Genomic DNA, 21072 nt, shown 5'->3' on the forward strand with positions numbered 1-21072 from the left:
TTTTGCCAACCCATGGAGGGAAGCAGACCCAAGAGAAGGCCCTGAAATATATGACTTGTTATATACTTTAGCCCTTTCTTTCTATTAGCTCACTCCTCACAAAATACAGTCACCTTGTATAAGACCTTGGGTGAAAAGAAAAATTTTACTGAGTGCTTATGATTTCTCAAGTGTCATACTGTGCAGAGCTGACATTCCACATCACAACAGTATGCGGCACATTTATACCAGTAGTGCAACCCAGGGCAATTTGTCTTTCCATGTTTTGCTATGTTTTAGGTGCCAGCTACAAAAGCCATTCCCATCTTTATATCATCTTAACAACTGTACACTCTAAAATCAGTTTATCCTCTAGAAAGAGTCAGTGTGGCATAGTAAACATAACCTTGAAATTAGCAAACCCAGGTTATAAGTCTGTTTCTAACACATCTTAGCTGTGTGACCCTGGAAAAGTCATGTAACTTCTCTATGCTCCCAGGTAGCTCTCTATGAAATTATGTTAGATCTACTTGTAGACAACTGATGGAAAGAATTTCCATCCTGGCAGTTACCCACAATGATTAAAAAGAGATATACTTGATCACTACCTGGGAATTCAACTTTGAGGGAACCAGATTTTAAAGTCTTGCTTTACTGAGGACATTTACCTCATTTGAGAAATTCAAGTATTTCTCTGCTTAGAAAGCAATTCTTCATGCTAATTGTAATAAGATGGCGATAGGGCAATACATTCATTGCCTGTATATGTTTGAAGGTGTGCTCTTTTCAGAAGAAATGCTTTTCCTTACAAATGGGCTATACTTTTATTCATGGCAGGTATGGATGAGCTAGGATCTACATCAGTGGAGGAAACACCCATATCAATGAGATCCCAGATTCACTGGAGCACCAAAGCAAGAATTTCCTGGCTGGTGCAATTAGGTCACAGTTGTTCCAAAGGAGGAGTAAGCTTGTTGGTTTTCTCCTATATGCATTTCTTCATCAATGCACTGGGAATTGGCTTCAGCCATTCAGAGTATATATATTTTTCCCTTCATTGCTCTAACAGGAGAAGTTGTTTTCTCACAGGCACTAAGAAGATTCTGAAAGGTCGCTGCATGTGATTTCACATATACACTTCTGGTAAAGGGGAGTACCACCAGAAACTCAGGAAGCTGTTGATATTCACTGTGGATATTTCTAAAATGCCAATGCCCATTTTCAGATTTCAATGAACAACAACAGTACAGGGTCCTTGTCCAAACTTCCCCATGGGGGCTTCTAGACAAGGAAGTTCTGATTTTCTTCTCAATTTAATATAAGTTTTTTATTTATATTGCCATTTGGGGCAGGGGAAGAAATTATTTTTTTTCACTGAGGAGTGAATTCTCTCAGTAATTGGCATATACATATATATAACAATGCATAAATATATACATATATAACATTAAAGAACATATACAAAGCTTTCATTTCAGGAGAAAGGAAAGGTGTTTGCTTTTAAAAAAAGAAGTTTAAAAGGTGCCCTGCACTAAGTGCATTATTGTGAAGGAAACTCCTACAATGCAGCAGAAAACAAAGCAAACGAAAACGAAGACAGCACTACATTAGGCTTTCTGACTTCTCCATAGGGTCCTTAGATAAGTAGACTACCCAGTAGACCATGTTAAATGCTCCAAATGTGACAGGGAAGAGGATACGGGCATATTTGTCTATTTTACTCGTGCCAGAGCCTAAAGGTGGTGGCGCAGGGGGAGGCGTGACAGCCGATGATTTTCCAGAAGATCCAAAAGTGTTGACCTTGGTTTGGATCTGCTTCAGTTTTGACCCAAATACATGACGCTTAGCTGGAGAGACAGTGGAGACCAGCTGGGACACGTACCCAGTTAAAGTAGGAGTGGCTGGAGGAGCTGGAGGAGGTGCTCGAGCAGCAGAGATTGTCTCAGCTGCATTCACCCGACTGAATGGGTTGGGACTGGAAGCTAGATAGGACGGTGGTGAAGTGCCAGAAGGCCCCTGAGTTTCTGCAGAACTTCCCGTTGCCACATTTCCAGTCTCGGCTTTGTTGCCAGCATCAGCATCAGATTGAACTGGTACATTGGTTCTTTTTCTCACATTTGAATTGGCATCTGTATTCTGAAAAAGTAAGGGGGGAAGGGAAAGAGAATCAGTATTAGAGATATAAATATTTTAAGCATTTGAACTAATGTCTAGTGGGGTTAAAACTCCTTCAAGTAGCCCCAATCTTGAAATCAATCCTAAAATATAAACCTTTTCATGGTACTTTAGCTTCACCCAGAAGCTAAAAGTATTACCCTAAATTCAAATGAATTTCCATGTACTTCACATTGTCAGTCAAGAACCTTCTTTTCAATACATTAATAATTCCTATAAATAATTGGACAATGAATCTGCAAGGAACTGAATTAAGCAAGGAGTGTGTTTGTTTTTATTTTGAGAGTTCATGCCTTTAACTGTATGTATTCTGCATTCATTGTTTTCTTTTATTGTAAAGCATCTCATGCCTGATATTCTCCAATTAGACACTGTAAACATTTCACAATTTTTTTAACAGAAGGAACATCTGTTTTTATGCACCGCATGACAAAACACTCTTTTGTAATTGTATTACCTCCTTCCTTTTGAGAATTAAAAAGATATATTTAATTTCCAAAATCTCAATGCTTCCTTTCATAAGAGGAACCTTAAGGTAGGTCCATGATACTGGTGCACTTGGGACTTAGGAATATGTGGGGAATTCTAATATACCAGAGGTGTGCTGGAGCCAGCTCCAACCAGGCTTGTGAGTACCTATAAGAAAATTTTTATTATGAGCATTTATACTAAGAAATCCACAAGACTTAAGAAAGTGATGGAGAAAATGCTAATTATGCTGATTAAACTTGAAAGTGTACCTCCCTATCCCCATCCCCATCTGCATGGGTGTTAAACGTTTACCCACACACTGCTGGTTTCAACACTTTTCTCTGACACATGTTATCTAAGAGACCACTGACAAATCACTTAACCTCTCAGTGCCATAGACCATTCTTTAAGACTAAAGTTCATCTGCATTTGCTGTAGAAAGTTTGCATAAGTGGAATTCCCCACACTTATAATATCTCAGGTTTATAGAGTGGAAATCAATATACAAATTCCAATATACACTTAAATTTTACATGTCAATATTTAGCTTTAAATTAAATTTTATGGTATTCTTTTGTTGAGTAAAAAATCAAAATAAAACTTTCATGAATATTTTTGAGGGTTTTCTCCCTTCTCAATACTGAAACTTGAGTAAACAATCAATTTTTTCAACTGCGATGTCAAATATTTGAATAACATCCCCTTATAACACTTCTTATTTCCATCATCAGCCTTGGATAAAACAAAGGTTTTATTTTTAACAACCTATTATCAAGTAGCAGTTTTCCAATAAAACCAAACTCATCTGCTTTGGAGTATTTTTCAGATTTGTTCTCTCTGTTGACAAATTTTATATCTACATAAAGCTTAATGATATACAAACCATTAACATAAAATTTAAGCTACATGATATTAAGCACAATAAATCAACCAATTCTATATCAATTATGCTAATAATCCCAAACTTATTAACTGTCTATCATGTCCAAGACACTGTGCCATGATCTGGGCACACAAAGACAAAAAAGAAATATCCCTTGCTCCCAGAGGTTTTTTTTTTTTTCTGGCAGGGTAACAACATGCGTTGTCATATACACATATATATGTACACACACATAATATATATAAAATAAATGCAAGATATTTGGTGAGGAGGGCTTAGCAGATACAGGAATCAAGAAAGGCCTTCAACTGGAGGCTGCTACTGAACTGATCTTTGGAAGAAAGTAGTGATTCCAACAAACCAAACTTTATTCATATTCAATTGTGATTTTTGTCATCCTGATTATTTTGCTTAAATAACATTTGCTAAAAATTTTACCCCCAAGACATAGCAGAGGAAGGGAAAGGGCAGCTCAGAAGTGAGATAGATTCAGGAGGAAGCCAACAATGGATAAAGTGCTGATGGCCAATAATTCACAAACTAAATCATCTACACTCAGATCATTGAGAGTTAGCTGCATAACAGAAGGTTGTTTTGACTATGAAAACTTTTTGTTGTTTTGGTACCCCAATAGTCTTAAAGCTCCTCACAAAGTATGTTACCCAAGTTCAATTCCTATCTCATAGACACAATGAATCCAGATTCCAAGGTCACTGGGTGTAGAAAGGGAAAGTTCTAAATTTGGAACCAAATGAGACTCTGGGAGGGAGAAGAAACATTCTTCATGTCAGCCTACAGTAATTTTCCAAGCAGGTTGCAGTTGAACTAATGAGAAGACATAGTCTAACATATGGCAGGCACCTCAATTTGAATGAAGACAATTGAAGTAACGATTGACATCCACCTAAAAGTTGAAGAGCCCATTACTTACCCAGCACTTTTTTTTCCTGCAAAGCACTTATGAACATTGCTTAATTAATTCTCAGATCTTTAATCCTTCTGTGCTGAAGATATTATTGCTTCCAGTTTACAGAATGAGAAAATGAACCAGAGAGCAACTTGCCCAAGGTTATAGGGAGATGGTGAGAGTGGGAGGGGAAGGGAAATATGTTCTTTCTCCTCATCTAGAATTCCAATTTTTATACAATCTATCGATTCCAATTCAATTTGATGCAGTTCAACTCAATTCCACAAGTATTATTGAATACCTATTATGCACTCATTGTTATTATGGAGTTTGAATGGAAAAGGAGTAAAAAGAAGTAGAAAGCATAGTCTTTAACCATAAGGTGTTTACTATCTCATGGACTCAGGAACATGACATGACAATGAATATGATAGACATGAGGTAGTATGGGTCAGGCACTAAAATATGTGGCATAAATATTTACTAACACAAAAGCCAAGGAAAGGAGAAATGACCAGTTGAACTTATATTCAAAAATAGGCATGAAGTTAATACTTTTAAATATAGTCTAATCTTTAGGTGGCTGCATCAACAGAAAAAAAAAATTCAACAGGCTAAGTTCATCTGGCAGCATTTTTAATTTGATAGGGATAAATGTATGGCCTTTTCTTCTACTTTTGTTTAAAATATGATCTTCACAGACAGAGGATGTGTCTGACTAGTCAGCAGTTTGAAGCCAGTGGGGAAGGTTTAATCTGTTGTCAATGTCATATGGCTGCCAAGGAAGCTAGTGCAATCTCAGGTGACATTAAGAAAAGCAGAATGGCCAGGACTAGGGAGGTGACCACTCTTCTTTCATCAAATCATTTCAGGAATACTTTGTTAGTTTGGGGCACCACATTTTGATGATGTTCAGACCTATCATGCCTGAATCTTCATGACCCCATTTGGGGTTTTCTTGGCAAAGGTACTAGAGTGGTTTGCCATTTCCTTCTCCAGCTCATTTTAGAGATGGGGAAACTGAGGTAAACAGGGTTAAGTGACTTGCCCGGGGTCAACAGCCAGTAAGTGTCTGAGGCCAGATTTGAACTCGGGAAGATGAGTCTTCCTCACCCCTGGCCTGCTTAGATGCATTTCACTTCATTTTATAAATGAATTATATCCAGACAATGGCAATGAGGATGGTAAAGGGACTCAAGGTTCATACCATAGGAGTCAGTTGAAGACTCTGGAAATGTTCAGAAAAGAGAAGTGAAGATTTAAGGAGTGATGTGCTAGCTGTCTTCTAGTATGTGAAAATCTGTTATGTGTTTGGTCCCAGAGGGCCTAACAAGAGTAATAAGTAAAAGATGAAAAGATGCAGATTTAGTTTTTTCTACAAAGAACAATTCCCTGAAAATTAAGCCAAGAAAATTATGCCTTAGGGCATAGTATTTTTCCCTTCACTGGAGGTCTTCAAGTAAAAGTTTAATGACATTTTGTTGGGTATGAATGAATAGAACTTTGGGTAATATATATTCCAGTCCCCTTCCTCCCACAGAGCAGACTGCAACTCCTTCAAGCCTTCTCATCCCATATGAAGCTAATCCATAATCCTCCAGAATGTATTTACATAATACATGTGAACCATTCCTCCAGTTCTTTTAATATCTAAGTATTAATATAGCATTTGAGCAATCTATCTATTGAGTTTGCTTCTCACTACATGACTGGCCCACCTTTTCTATTTATGAATCTCCTTGAAGATACATTTTGTACTACTTATCACTCACAGGTCGATGTGATATGGTATATATGGTATTACAATAATATAATTAATATCCAAACATGATATATCAATTATATTATGTAAATATATAAATAACCTATATAAAATAATAATTAAACTACCATTGTGCCCTATCTACAATATCTATGTAACAACGTATATAGGGCATAACATATTTGGACCACCTGCAACATTAAGTCTTCTGAGATAGTGGTGTTCCATGGCTCCCAACCATATCATAGCACCATGTGCTAAGGAAATGAACCTTAGGGTCACTCAACACACTTTGGAATGTCATCTGCCCTAAATTTTAAGCTCCTCTAGCACACAGAACTGTCTGTTTTAACTATTTAAAACAGTTTCTTGTCCAATTATTTTTACTAAGGTCAATGGTGACAGCATGACCACCCCTTACTGATTGTTTTTGTGAATATGTGCCTTGATGTTGGCTAGTTCTGTTTGTCACTGCCCATTCAGTCTGTGGCCCCATGCCAGAGAGTGAAAAACCTCAAAATCTTTCCACCGACAAGTGAGACAAGTTCAGCTTATAGCCATCAAGTGCTTCAATAGGATGACAATTGCCTTAACATTTCCAAACTACAGATTTCAGGAGCCAGATCATTACATCTAGTGGTACACTGTTCTAATCCAAAGTTCCACCCCCACACCCAGCAGCAAGTCCGCTGTTCTCAAAGAACTGCTTGACTCTCAGAAGAAGCTCAATTGTTATATAACTAAAATAACACTGCTCACTTTTCCAAATCTCAAACAGAAATAATCATTTGAATTAATAACAATAACTCACTTTTCGAAAAAGTATTAGGGTTGACATGGCATTTTTATTCAAAATAGCCCTGTGGTCCCCATTTTATAGACAAGGAAATTGAACTTAAGACAAATAAATTGAGTCACTCAAGAAAACTCAGTAATTGGTGAAGCTGGGATTTAACTCATGTGGCCAAGTCCAGTGAGCTTTTCACTACACTGTTCTGCTTCCAGACAGAACTCTGCTGATTTGAAAAACAAACTGCCCTCAGAATTTTCAAAAGGATTCATTTCAAGTCTATTCAATTCAACAAACTTACTATATGCTATATGCTTTATTAAAGAACTCTTCTAGGCGCCAGGGATAGAAAGATGAAAATTAAATAAACTTTGTCCTCAAAGGACTTGAATTATACTGCAGGAATTTAATATTCTTAGAAGCTGTAGTATTATAGATTTAGAGTTGCAAGAGACTTTAAGGATCATCCACTGCAACCTCTCCTCTATCCCCCACAAGTATAAAAATAAAGTAATTTTAAGGCTGAAAAAAATACTAATAACTGGAAAGACCAGGAAAGTCTTCATGTAGGAGGTAGTACATGAGCTGAGTTTTAAAGACAGCTAGAGATGTGAGGAGTGAATATATGCCAGATGGGAGAGACCATTTGTGCAGATCTGTATAATTATGATATAGCTGAGAGAAATTATTATTTCTTTCTCATATGGATAATCAATTATTGAATTAGAACCAGGATTTTTTTCAGAAGTCTGTAGGTTGTTCAGTCTCTGTGAGGGACATTGCTGATAAAGAGATTAACTTTCTCCTGAATCTTACTCAGACTCCACCCAGCTGGGGAAGCTCATTGTGCTTTACCCAGGTTTGGGTGGGTATAAATTCTTTGAGTAGATTGCCCAAGGCTGTGCCAGTTTAGAAGTAAAGGATGTAATCAAAGTCACGTCCCCCTAGCTGCTCATTAGAATAGGTCCACTTCTCACTGTAATCTTCCTTCTTCTCATTAATAGTTAACTAATCAGAATAGATTACCATCCTCAGGAACACCCACTTTTGCAAGGGCATATAAGCTGTGAGCCCACTACCATGATTCACCTTTGGCATTTGAGAGTATCACTGACCTGTTTTAAGAAAATGATTAACTGCTCAGAAATTCCCTCTCAGACTTTTTAAATGTCACAAGTATCTGATGTCACAGATCATCATAGCTCATAGTATCTTTACTGCCCCTTTCTTATACAGGCGTTTTATTACTGAAGGAGTCCATTTGTGTTTCTTCATAAAAAATAAAATATGGGGAAAAATAAAGAGAAAAACAGCATGAGGTAGAAAGACAGATAGCTTTGAGAGGACCTGTCTGAGAGAAAACAACTTTACTCAGAGGCAAAAGTACGGAGTGATGGTTAAGATGGCTATAGTGTATGGCTTCCCCACAGCTAAATTTCAGCTATTTTAGGACTACTACAGTAGGAATATGAGTCAACTGCATATTGACTATTTGTTGCACAGCTGACAGAAATGTAGATTTTGTATTTCTCAGCCAAAGTCAGGGGTGGGTCACTAAACCCTGATTTGAAGCAAGAGTGACTCAGAATCCAAAGGAAAAAGTAGAAGCTACATACAGAAACCAGAAGATAAAAGCCAACACAACTGAGAAGTTGACAGAAGCAGAGAAATGGAGTCAAAATACAAAACAATGGCAGCTGCTTCAAGTTGAAGCCACTTGACTAAAGTCAGACATTCTCTGCCGTTGATGCAGGGAACTGATCTGTTTGGAGAACAGCTCTGAAAGTGCTGATTAAAGAAAGTAGAATCCTCCACTGTTTGAAGATCTGAGTGGGAAAAGGCTCCTTTGTTCTCTAGCACCATCTATAGTTTGAGAAAGAGGAAAATCCCTTGGACAACTGTCTACAGCTGCTCTTTTCCTTCCTTAAGAGAAGAGATGTGAACAGCTTTGTTGTTAACCATTTGAAAGTATATTATATTCCTTCAGCACCTAGCCATGGTACTACTACTAGGTACTACTACTTGAGTAGAATCTTGAAGGACCAATAGGATTTGTAAAGGTGACAAAAGGTGGCAGGGCATAAGCAAAAGCATGGAGACTGGAATAACCATTGAATAGGAGGGCAGAGAGTTAAGGAAACCAACTGCACTAAAGGGAAAAATTCAGATTGGGACAGATTATGAAAAAGATTTGGCTCTATAAGGTAGAAGCAGACCATGAAAGGTTTTGAAAGCTAGGGGGAAGTGTTTAAACTTGATAGAGCAGATAGTAAGTCAGACTGTAAATCCTAAACAGAAGAATGCCATGATATAAGTCACGTTTAAAGAAGTTTGGTAAGGATGCAATATAACAGAGCAAAATAACAATTTAAATCCTTCTTTAGGACAGCAACAAATTATCTTATTTGCATTGTGATAGCTTATAAAGACAGCTCCTGGTCACACAAAAGGGAAGGTAACTAGCATGATGTGGAAGCCAACATCCATCCTCTAAGCCCTGGTTACTGCTCCCACATGAAACAACTGGGACATTTTAGGGTCTAGATAGACTCTTACTTATGTACCCAACTTGACAGGAGGCCATACATAGCTCTGTCCTCTAATAAAGACAGGACACATTCCTCCACAGATAATAAGCTTCTCTAAGCTGGGAGAAATCTGCTATGAAGGTCTAATATAACAAAATTAGCAAGTATCAATTATGCCCTTACTATGTGCATTGTACTTAGCACTGTTAAGTACAGGGAATATAATACTAAGCTAAAAGGAAGACAGTCACTGTCTTCAAGGATCTTACATTCTAATGAGAGAAGATGACACATAAAAAGAAACTGTAAAGTAGAGGATGGGAAGATATATACTATACAAGGGGGCATGATGGAGAAGTCCAGATTGCAAATGAAGTGACAGGTGGCAAATGAAGTGACAATTGGCCTGGTTGCCCTCCTAAAAGGGAGGTTCTGAGAGGAACCATCCAGTGAGATGGAGGGGTGGCAGGGTACCTTGGGCTATAAATTCCAAGGCTGAAATGATCTCCCGGATGAAGAGCTTTAGACTGCTGCTTGAAAGAATATAGAAGCTTCTATCCCCTAGCATGAGGAGCTACCTATGATTTTATTCTCTAGTAAGCTTCTAAACCTGGAAGATTAGATATCTTTGCCTCTGTGATCTTCTCAAAATGGAAGATTCTTACACCTCTGAGGCCTCCCTCTGATTGTTGAGTTCTTCTGAGAACCTCTATTTTGAGGAAATCCTCAGGCCAAACCCATGCTTCCTCCTTCCCTTCTTTCCTGACCCCAGTTTTGACTCTCCAGGTCTCTATGCTCCCACCTTGATAACTATTTTCCCTCTCCCCACCCTGATATTCAGTGACTTTCTTTTTATATATCATCTCCCTGATTAGAATGAAAACTCCTTGACATCAGGAACTTTCTTTTGTTTGTATCAGTATCTGGCATATAGTAAGTGCATAATAAATGCTTGATATTTACTTGACTAAGACTGCCAACTCCTATAGATTTTATCAATCCCCATCAGTCATAATGAGCATGCTCCCTGCTTATTATACTATTCATATTATTATATATTATATATATATATTATATTGTTATATAACTCATTATGGCACCTTTGACTGCAACTCTGAATTACTGAGACCCCAAATATCTTGCCTCTTCCTTTCTCTAGAATTCTCATCTTCATCTTGAACAGCAGAGTGATGAAGTGGGATAGGATGATTCACTGTCATTCAGCCTAGTGACTAGACTCATGTCATCTTGTGGTTTCTAATTCTTATTCGTTTTCTTGAGTGCTCAAGACCTGAAGCACTGAGTGATGACCTGACCCAGAAAAGCTATCATCTAGAACAGAGTGATCTTGTTCCAGGACAGTACCCTGCCTGATAAACTTATCTGGTGGTTTGAGGGTTTGAGTTGGTATGAGATTACATGTTAGCTCATTTTCCAAAATATTATTGGGAACAATAAGCCATTCCATGGAACGCTGCTTTTTTATTTTATTAGGTTGATTGCTTTGACAGAAAAATAATCCTTCGCTTTCTCAATCTATGTAATTCTGGTCCATATCTTTTCATAGAATCTCCATTAAATATCTTCTTTTTCCCATAGAGAAAGATTTCTTAACCTGAGGTCTAAGTGTATGTGGAGAGATTTCAGTGGTTTTAGGAACTTGGATGGGGAAAAAATTACACCTTTATTTTCACTAATATCTAAGATTCAGCAATTCCTTCAATTACGAATTAAGAAAAAAATTAACATATTTCTGAGAACGGGTCATATGCTTCACCAGGCTGCCAAAAGGATCCATGACACATAAAAATGGTTAATAATTCCTGTTCTAAGACCTTTCATTCTTTTATTATTTCAAGAGTACTAATATCACACCTTGGCTGCCTTTTCACCAGTCCTCATTCTCAAGATGTCAACAGTTTATATGCTTTTCTGGTCATACATGTACATAGTATAGCCTACTTATACCCACCATGAACATTTCATTTAAATTATAGGATGCTTAGAATTTTTTCCTTCATCTATAGCCACATAGCAACACATTTAAATATAATGTTACAGTCCTAAATTTTTGAGTCTCAGTTCTAATTCAATTTATTAAGGATTTATTAAGCATCCTTTATGTGCAGGACCCTGTGTTAGGAGTACCAGGGATACAAAAACAAAATTGAAACAGTCTCTGATCTCAAAAGGCTTACATGATATTAGGAAGAAACAACTTTTATGCAGTTAAAGAGATAGATGAATTCAGAAGCAAGGAGGGGGCATTAGAATTTACATTGGGGTTTTTTTGTGGTTTTGTGGCTATTTTTTGTGCGTTATTTTGTGATTGTGAAGCAGAGCAAAGGTAAGTTGCCAATATATTCACCAAAACCATAAGAATGACAACAAAATAAACTGGACAGAAAATATAGATGAACTGAGACAGTGTGAAAGGGTCTAATCAGTACCCTAAGGTGCTTCTGTACCTTAAAAGTCTGAGACAGAATTGTTGCAAGTATAAGGTTTACACTCCATATCCAATTTCACTACCCCAAAGACACAAAGGATGTATAAAGGGGGTTCATAAATATCCTTTTCTATCATCAGAGTCCTACCCCACAAAAGCCAGGACCACTGTCTTAGCAAACCAAAGGTAGGCATCCTTGTGTGAAGGCAAAATGTTACTAAAGAAAGAACCCCAGCTGAATGTGAATGTGTTCAGAATTAAGTACTTTCCATTGGTATTTTTTTACGGTCACATTTGTTTATCATTTCATAAAAGAAAGGACAAAAATCATTTACCAAATCAAAAGGAGAAATACTTCATTTCCTTGATCTTCATATAATATCATTGCTTTGTTAAAACCAGAAAGAATTTGATTATTTGAGTGGCATGTTTCTAGAAGTCAAGATGTTAGTAGCTGAAGGCCTAACACTGTCTTGACCCAATGTGAAGTCTGGCTGAGACCAAATGATGGAGGCCCCAGTATTCTGATGTGAATATTAAAAATGTTAAAGAATCTGATTCTTGGCCTAGTTTTCCATTTCTTGTTAAAAAAAAAAAAAAAGGAGTTACATTTTGAATGATGTCTCAAATCTCAAGTTCTGCTCCTAGGCTGGGGGAGATCTCATTTCCAAATGCCTGTTGACCTACCCGGAACATCATTCACCAGAAATAAGTAAAGTTAGAAAACATCTAGAGAAACTAAGATTTCAATCAGACTTGTCCCGTGTTTAAAACTTTCCAGGTCTTAGTATGTCTGCTATGTCCAGTCTTCAGTAGCTCAATTAATAGTCAACAGAAGCCCAGAAGTCTTCAATAGTAAATCCACCTAAATTTCATGTTGTGGTGTTTTGGTTTTGGTTTTTTTTTTAACACTACTCAATTTGAAACTATTTTGTCATCAGTCAAAATAGCCTGAAGCAAGGAAAATGGCAGGATGTGGATGTGTGGTAGCAGATTCAAACATTACCCACAAATTAAAATAATAACAGCCAAACATAAGCCCTTCCAAGTAGTTTATCGATCATAACAGTGAAATGACATGGTTTTAGCATCCGTGTCATGAGTAGCAGTAATCCTAACTTGAAGCTCTTACTCTAGCACCATGAAGACATAGACACTGGATTGAGATTACAGGATGCAAAACAGCTGCATCCATCTTACTTGCCAACTTGGGAAGCTAACAGGGTTTAATACAGTGCCATTTACCCCATTCTAAATTAAAAACAAACAAGGCGAATAATGAATATGCTTATCTTCTAGACTACCAATGAGTCAATGTCTTACCCAAAAAAGAAAAAATGGAAAATAATAACACAAATACATCCATCCAAGGCATTCGTTTCCTGACATTACTCCAGGGGTTGTGTTTGGGTAGAAGAGAGCTGAGCTCAACTGGATACCCTAAGGCCATTTTTAAACTGAGGACATAGCAGTAGCTAGAGATAGAGAAATGGTGAAAAAATGATAAACATTCTGACTGTTGCATAAATCATTAGCATGGAACTTAATAATTTATTGACCCCAAAATTTTAGAGAAAGAGAACGGGTTCACTATGTATTTGGCCTCATACTTCCTAATGTTAACAATTAGTTCACTAATTCATAACCTGTAGAGATACTGCTATTAGTTTCTTATAACTAAAGAAGAAATGCATAGGTTAAATTTGTCCTTACCAGAAAACATTCAAGGCCTGAAGAATGAATTGACTTGGTTACCACATTTTTGAGAGTTGAGGATATAATGAGGTGAGGATGTCTTTTAGTTCTACTTCCCACACAACACACTCTACCACCCTGCTGCTTCTGAATATTAGTATCAACCTTCTATTTATATTTTTCTTGTATCAAGTGTCTCATGCTTTATATTAACTTCATGTTGCTGAGCCCCCAAATCTCAGTAGCAACAAGCATCAGGCTTGCTGAGCATTGAGACTCTGTTTTCTGGGAAAGATATGAATATGAGTGACATCACAGAAAAGGAAGAGTGACATTTCTGCATGAGACTTAAACTAGTAACACTGACCCGTCCACCTGCCCACCCCTACCATAGGTTCAGATACAAAGCCAATTACGCACCACTGATTACATTTAGATCAAGACTCAAGGTCGATAGGATTCTCTCAAGTAGAGTACAGTTCTCCCTTCCACATGGTGACTTTCCCCATCGCAGTTTTGATATATCAGGGGTGGGCATAAGAAATTAAATGGGAACATTTAATGACAACATGTGAAGGGCAACAGATGACACAAAGCCTATGACCAAACACCCCAAATTTTGCAATAAGGTACTGTAAACATAAAAGAAAAAGGAACAATTGAGACTTCTTCTCTGGTACGATGGGAGGGCCAAAAAAGTTTACTTGGATTTTCCAGATCCTGCAGGCACAGCACCTCTAACCAGCCCCACCCCGCCATGTGGAATGGATAAGTGTATTCCCCTTTCCTGTGCAGAGATGTATAGGGGCTCAAGATTATGCAAATTATATTATCTACATTTGGTCAGGTGTCGGTCATCACAACTTCAAAATAATGATATTATTGAGTAAAAATCAGCATGAGATCCAGGGTCAACCTTTCCAGCCAGCTCCAAAGACAGAGAGGGGTCAATTGTCTGTCTTTGCCTTGAGCTCATTCCTTCCAAACCCAAGAAGGTATCAACCTCATGGAGCCACACTTAAATGTCCTTATTCTCATTCACTCTGATGCTAAATTCAGTTCTGAGAGTCTTGCTGCCTCGACATTTACTGCTCAGTATATTGCCATTCTGGATGGACCTGAAGTGCTCCGAAGTCTGTTCTCTCTTGCGCACACCTATTATCCTCATTCAAGGACTCTATTGGCATTTTTTAAGCAGTTCTAGAGGAGATTCCTTCACAGATACTTGCCTTCCTCCAGGATTTTCAAATACATAAACTCGGTACCATGTGTATACAGTACACTATGCTCTTCTCAAGGCAAATTTTAGCCACAATGGTACTGCGGAAAGATTTGTAGTCTAAGAACCTGGGTTCAAATCCCAAAGTTGCCCTTCCTTATCTGTATAGTCTTAGGCAAATCACTTTTTCTCCCTGGGCTTTATCTAATTTCTTTTTCTACAAAATAGATCAATTCAGTTAGAAGGTCTGTAAGGTCCTTTTCAGTATGGGAGCTATGATTTTGTGAACATCTGCAGGGTTTTAGGGGCATATGTCAGATTTTAGTTCCTTCTAGGGATCTTTCAAATACCTATGAATTCTAGCATGCACCACTAGAGACCAGACAAACTGCTGAAAGTTCAGCTTAAGAATGGATTGTTGGGAATGAAATATCCAGCCCAGGCCACTACTCCTAAGTATAGACTTTTTAATAACCAACCTTCTTCACTATAGTAGAACACTAGCATTGGAGTCAGGAATACCTTCAAATCTCACCTGTAAAACTAGTTGTTGGACATTGGGCAAATAACTTAATATGTGCCTCGATTTCCTCATCTTTAAAAAGAAAAGGATAGAGTCAATATCTTCTAAGTCCCCTTTCCATTCTAAAGCTATTATTCTATTATCTAAAGAAACCTTAGCCTGCCTGTGCATTCAGAAGGCTGTGACAGCATCCTCACTGTCATTAGTAACACTTCTCTGGCTTCCAAAATCTGATGCATTGAGAGATCCTGACTTTCTTTCATTCCTACAATGTGTATTTGGAAATGGTAAAAACTAAAGCTATGAAGGTTTGAATCTCCAAACTTGAATTTTAAGAAAAAGGTCAAATCACATGAATTGTATACTATAAGATGTGGAAATTGAATGGCATAAGGTTTTTTATGAGGAAAAGAGAAACATTTATCTGGCTATGTAATTATCTTGACTTTCACCTGTTCCCTTTATCTCAGGTCTCTCCTCCTTCTTTATAATATGATAATAGCTAACAGTTATATAACACTTAAAAATTTTCAAAAGCATTTTGCATACATTATCTCATTTGATTCTCACAATAACCATGTGTGGTATTCACTAAAGGTATTGTTTTACCTATTTAATAGGTGAAGAAACTGTTGTTCAGAGGCATTGAATGACTTGCCCATGCCCATAATAAGTCAGACAGGGGTATGCTGGAACTACATGACCCACTGGGAATGACCAACTTAAGCCTAAAATATTAAAAAAAAATTATACTGGGCTCAGAAATTACTTTATCCTTAAATTGCCTTGGAAAAGTTTGACCAAAATGAAAGTGGTTTTCAGTAAACAGCCAATCAGAGATATAGAGATCCATAAAGATCCGATATCAGACTGGCATACTAAATAATCCCCGAGAAGCAAGTTGGTCTGCATAAGTGAAGTCAGTAGGAGAACTGTCTAAAAGACAATCAGTTATTGAGAACAGATCCTCCTAATAGCATGTGGACTACAGATGGACTACGGTCCATCTAACAAAAGAACATGTATTAGCTTGGAAAGAGTTGTGAAAGCATTCTACACATAAGTCTCTCAACAACTGTTTTCATATTTATAAAAACATATAAATATGTGCATATTGTGTCTATATACCTACATGTGCATCTCTTTATATATAGATGTGTGTATATACTCAAAAAAATTCTGAGAGTTAGTTGAAATAACTTCTTACAATTGTTACAAATAAAATATACTCAACTAACCTACCTTATGATCTGAGAGACAGATGATAGATGAATTACATATTACATAAAATAAGATGCTGAGATTATATGCAACTACATTTAATAAATAAATATAAATTATATATGATATATAAATATGTATATGCCAACATGTCTGTATGGAACTAAGCTAAAGAAGTCTCATATAAAGCTCATGATCTCTTGGCAGTATTTTTCATTTACCAAAGAGGGTCTGAGGCAAGCACCTGACCCATGGTGGTTGACTCAGGTTCCTTGACCATTAGAACTCAAATTCCTTTAGACTGTTTTTTCTTTCCTATCTCTCATGGAGGCAGCTAGTTGGTGTGGTAGATAAAGCCCTGGCCTTGGAGTATGGAAGACCTGAGATAAATCTGGCCTCACTCACTTCACTAGCTTGTCACTTAACTTCTTAACTTACCATGGGTCATTTTTAATATATCTAGGATAATTGCAATTCTCTTTTCAACTAGAAAGCTCTATTTGAGAAAATATAGAATTTTCATAGAACATATACAGAAATAGAACATATCGGATAGCCCCAGTAACCTAGTTAAGCCCCTTAACACTTAAGTCACTTAACTTCTGCTTGCCTCAAATTCTTCAACTGTAAAATAATAAGAATAGCCCTTGCAGGATTGTTGTGAGGATCAGATGAGATATCTGTCAATTACTTAGCACAGTGCCTGGCACACAGGTACTATATAAACATTTATTTCCTCTTTCCCTCTCCTTGCTTAAACCCACCTGCTCAAAATGAAAATTGCCCTGATTTGAAATGGACAGCACCATGGGAAATGCTACACAAAGACCAATGCCTTGACTCACCCTCCTAACTACAACTCTTCCTTGCCAGCAAACTTACTCTGAGGTTCCACCCTCCCAACTGTTGACTTCCTCCTCAGAACCTTTACTTCAGCAAGGGCCTTAGACTAAATTTAGCTTACTACAATTTCATTCACTTTCTAGACTTCTCCTCTTTGCCAGCATCCTTTCACCCCTCTCTAGTACCCTTCTGTGTGTGCTTTTACTGATTATAAGTTCCTTGAGTATAGGGACCATCTTCTTTTACTTGTATTTGTATCTCAGAATTTAGCATAGTGCTTAGCAAATGGTATTCACTTAATAAGTGCTTTATCTTTCAAAGAAAAGACAGGTAGGTGGCGTCATGGATAGAGTACTGGTCCCCAAGTCAGGAAGACCTGAGTTCAAACCTGACCTCAGACACTTAATAGGTGTGGGATCCTGGGCAAATCACTTAACCCTGCTTGTCTCAGTTTCCTCATCTGTAAAATGAGTTACAGAAGGAAATGGCAAATGACTTCAGTATCTTTGCTAAGAAAATCCCACATGAAGTCACAAAAAAGTCAGACATCGTAAATGACTTGAAAATTTTTAAAAGATATATGTATCAGCAATGATGATGATGATGGAAAGTGACTTGGGAATAGCCCAGCGCTTTTCATGTATCTTACAACAGCAAAACAGGCATCATTCAAACAAAAAACTTTAGGGTTTGACTTTATAAAAGGCCATATGGAATTGGAGACAATGTTAGACAAGTATCAACAAGACCACAGAAATGTGTGGTGACATTTATTTTTAGTTGCTTGGTATTTCGAAAGACAACCAGAAAGAATGGGGCTTCTGTTTTAATACTAGAAAACAGTGTTCTAAAATTGTACTGATATTTCTAGCACTTTTATCCAGGGGTTTATTTTTATTTCTTTAGTGCTGGATTTATAGAAAGTGATAAATAGGTGCTACTCTCTGTAATATAGATCTCCAGTGCTATAAAGGTCCATGGCACTCAGGTCTACGTAGGTAGTAATAAATGACCCTACTACTCAAAATAGTACCATTTATAGAATTCATACCACTGGAAATTCTATATTTTCTCAAACAGAGTTTTCTAATTGAAAAGAGAGCTTCAATTATCTTCGATGTATTAAAAGTGACCCATGGCATAATCAATAATGCTTCTTCTGATATCTAATTGTTTGATAATTATATCACCAAATTGGGAATATTATTCTGGATATTTTTTTAATGTAATTCTTTAGGGGCAATCTCTCTGACTTTGAACCACAAATTGTGTCTTAAACTTAAATACAATTAAAAACAAAATACATTCACTCTTTGCCAAATTTGATTATTCAGAAGGTCCAAGAATTTTTCCTGTCTACATGGTGATACCTATTTCATCTGTCTTTAGCAAAAGGAAATGCTATTAATTTAAGTGTGATCTTTGTCATTTGGCTGTACTTGTAAGGAGAATTCAAATAGACTTCTATCATAGATTGTCTTAATGAAAAAGGGAGGGGGGAGGAAACAAAAGAAAGAAAAAATAAAAAGAAAAGAAAAACAAACCCATTGCATGACACACCAAAGTATATATAGATATACAGTGGTGAATTGTAGTAACCATTCAGTAATCACTGTAGCTTTGTAATCCCAAAATAAGTATGAATGGATTAGTTGGCATCTTGGTCACCTTTCACAGGTATGGGTTAAAAACAGAAGATAGCTGATAGCCCTAGATTATGTTCTAAGGCAGACATGCATGCATACATATATACACAAACACACAGGAATGTTTATATGTGTATTCATATATATGTATGTATGTTAATATGGTTGTATTAAGATATATACGTATATATGTCTAGGCCATGTTATACACTCAGGTAACATAAATACGAATGTTATTATTAATATATCAGTTCATATAATATCTACACACACAGCTCTTAAAACTTAAAACCGCACTAAGACGGTTGGTCTACCTTTTGTCTACAAAACACATCTATTCTTATATGCATACATACATCACTGGAATTTGTAAAATGTGGAAGCAGAGCTATGCCCTCTTTCTCTTACAGTGGATCTACATGCATTTAACTCTAAAGAATGTAGTAAATTATTCTGTTAATTTAATTCAATGTAATCTACTCAATTCACTGTAACACACTGGGTCAAGATAGTAAAACAATGACATGTTTTTATATTATTAACAGATTATATTACTAACAACAATTGATGGCAATCATATCTGTTGCAAAACCAACGCTCTACTTAGACCTTTTCATTTCCTTTCTATTCCTTATTAAATTAATTTTAAAGTTTTGGAGAGCATGAACCCTCTTATCAGCCGATATTTCCCAATAGAAGACAATTCAATTTTTTTAAATATTTAATAAGAATTATACACTGTAACAGCTGTTCATCTAAAGTGTAAATCTGCAAACTTCCTCTGAGCCTAGATAATCTGACTTGAGCCAGAAAATACGGTATTAGACTATTTCGCATGTTCTATCAGTTTATAGCAAGCAAGCCAATTTTGCACTTCTTTGAAGTCACACTGCAAAGTTAGCATGAACTGAGCTTAGTAGCTGAACAGAGATTTATAGCAAATGGCTCATCAGAACCATAACACCCACTGCTGAGCAGTAGGCAGAGTACATGAAGGAGCACGTTTGAAGGCAGTAAGGTAACTGTTCATTAACTGATTAAATGATTTTATTAAATAATTCTGAAAACAAACCCAACTTAGAAAAAATATGCATGAGATCCATGTATATTGTACTTAGATATTGAATTTACTTTATCTGTAGTGCAACATGAAGCAGTTTAATTCTTCATCAAGTATAGTAGAGCCAAATTTGGTTAGCTTGAACTCTTTTTTATGACAAGTTTTAGCTGTGTGACGATGGACAAATCATTTTGACAACCCACAGTTTCTTCATTTGTAAAATAGCTCAATACCTATAGTAGCTACATCACAGGACTGTTGTGAGGCTACATCTGATAATAGATAAAATGCTATGGAAAATCTGAAGGGTCATACGAATGCCTTTTCTTAATATTTGTAAAATGAAATGTTTATAATTGACCTAGTTAATCTACACAGTACCTTTCAGAGTTAGAATAATGCAAATTTCTACACAAGACCACTTAAATCAAATCTTTTGCAGAAATTAGGACAACTCTTAGATTTCAGCTTACAGCTATTCAATTGGCAAAGGTTAAAAAAATTAAAGAATTTAATGTTTTTGGGACTATGAAAAGAAGCTATATGAATATACCAATGGTGAATCTGGGATTTTGTCCCAACTTTTTTGAACAGAAGTATGGAATTATACAATTAAGACATCACATATTGCTTGTACTCTTTGCCTCCAATTAACCCATTCCTATTTTAATATATCAAGGAAACTATAGACAAGGGACATATTTATTTTTATAAATATATTGGTAATGGTAGTATTGGTAATGGTAGTATAAACAAAAGCTATCTACCTAACAATTGAGGAATGAATAATTTGTGGTATATGAATGTAATGGAAATTTATTACTCTATAGCAGGGCTTCTTAATCTGGAGTTCATGATCTTGCATTTTTAAAATATATATTTCATTAAATATATGTCAATATGATTAGTTTCCTTTTTACA

The 21072-nt window shown here is 36.5% G+C and overlaps 1 protein-coding gene across 1 annotated transcript in view; it reads right to left on the minus strand.

Annotated features, from left to right (window-relative positions):
• Positions 1-1498: 1498 nt before the first annotated feature.
• Positions 1499-21072, minus strand: part of GABRA4 (gamma-aminobutyric acid type A receptor subunit alpha4) — an 87762-nt gene continuing 68188 nt past the window's right edge. Inside the window, exon 9 of the mRNA XM_072620665.1 lies at positions 1499-2115. Within this exon, the coding sequence (XP_072476766.1) occupies positions 1582-2115 (534 nt within the window). The 3' untranslated portion in view covers positions 1499-1581. The remainder of the gene's footprint in view (positions 2116-21072) is intronic.

This window comes from Notamacropus eugenii, chromosome 6 (assembly GCF_028372415.1).
Source record: "Notamacropus eugenii isolate mMacEug1 chromosome 6, mMacEug1.pri_v2, whole genome shotgun sequence".
In the NCBI taxonomy this organism is placed as follows: Eukaryota; Metazoa; Chordata; class Mammalia; order Diprotodontia; family Macropodidae; genus Notamacropus; species Notamacropus eugenii.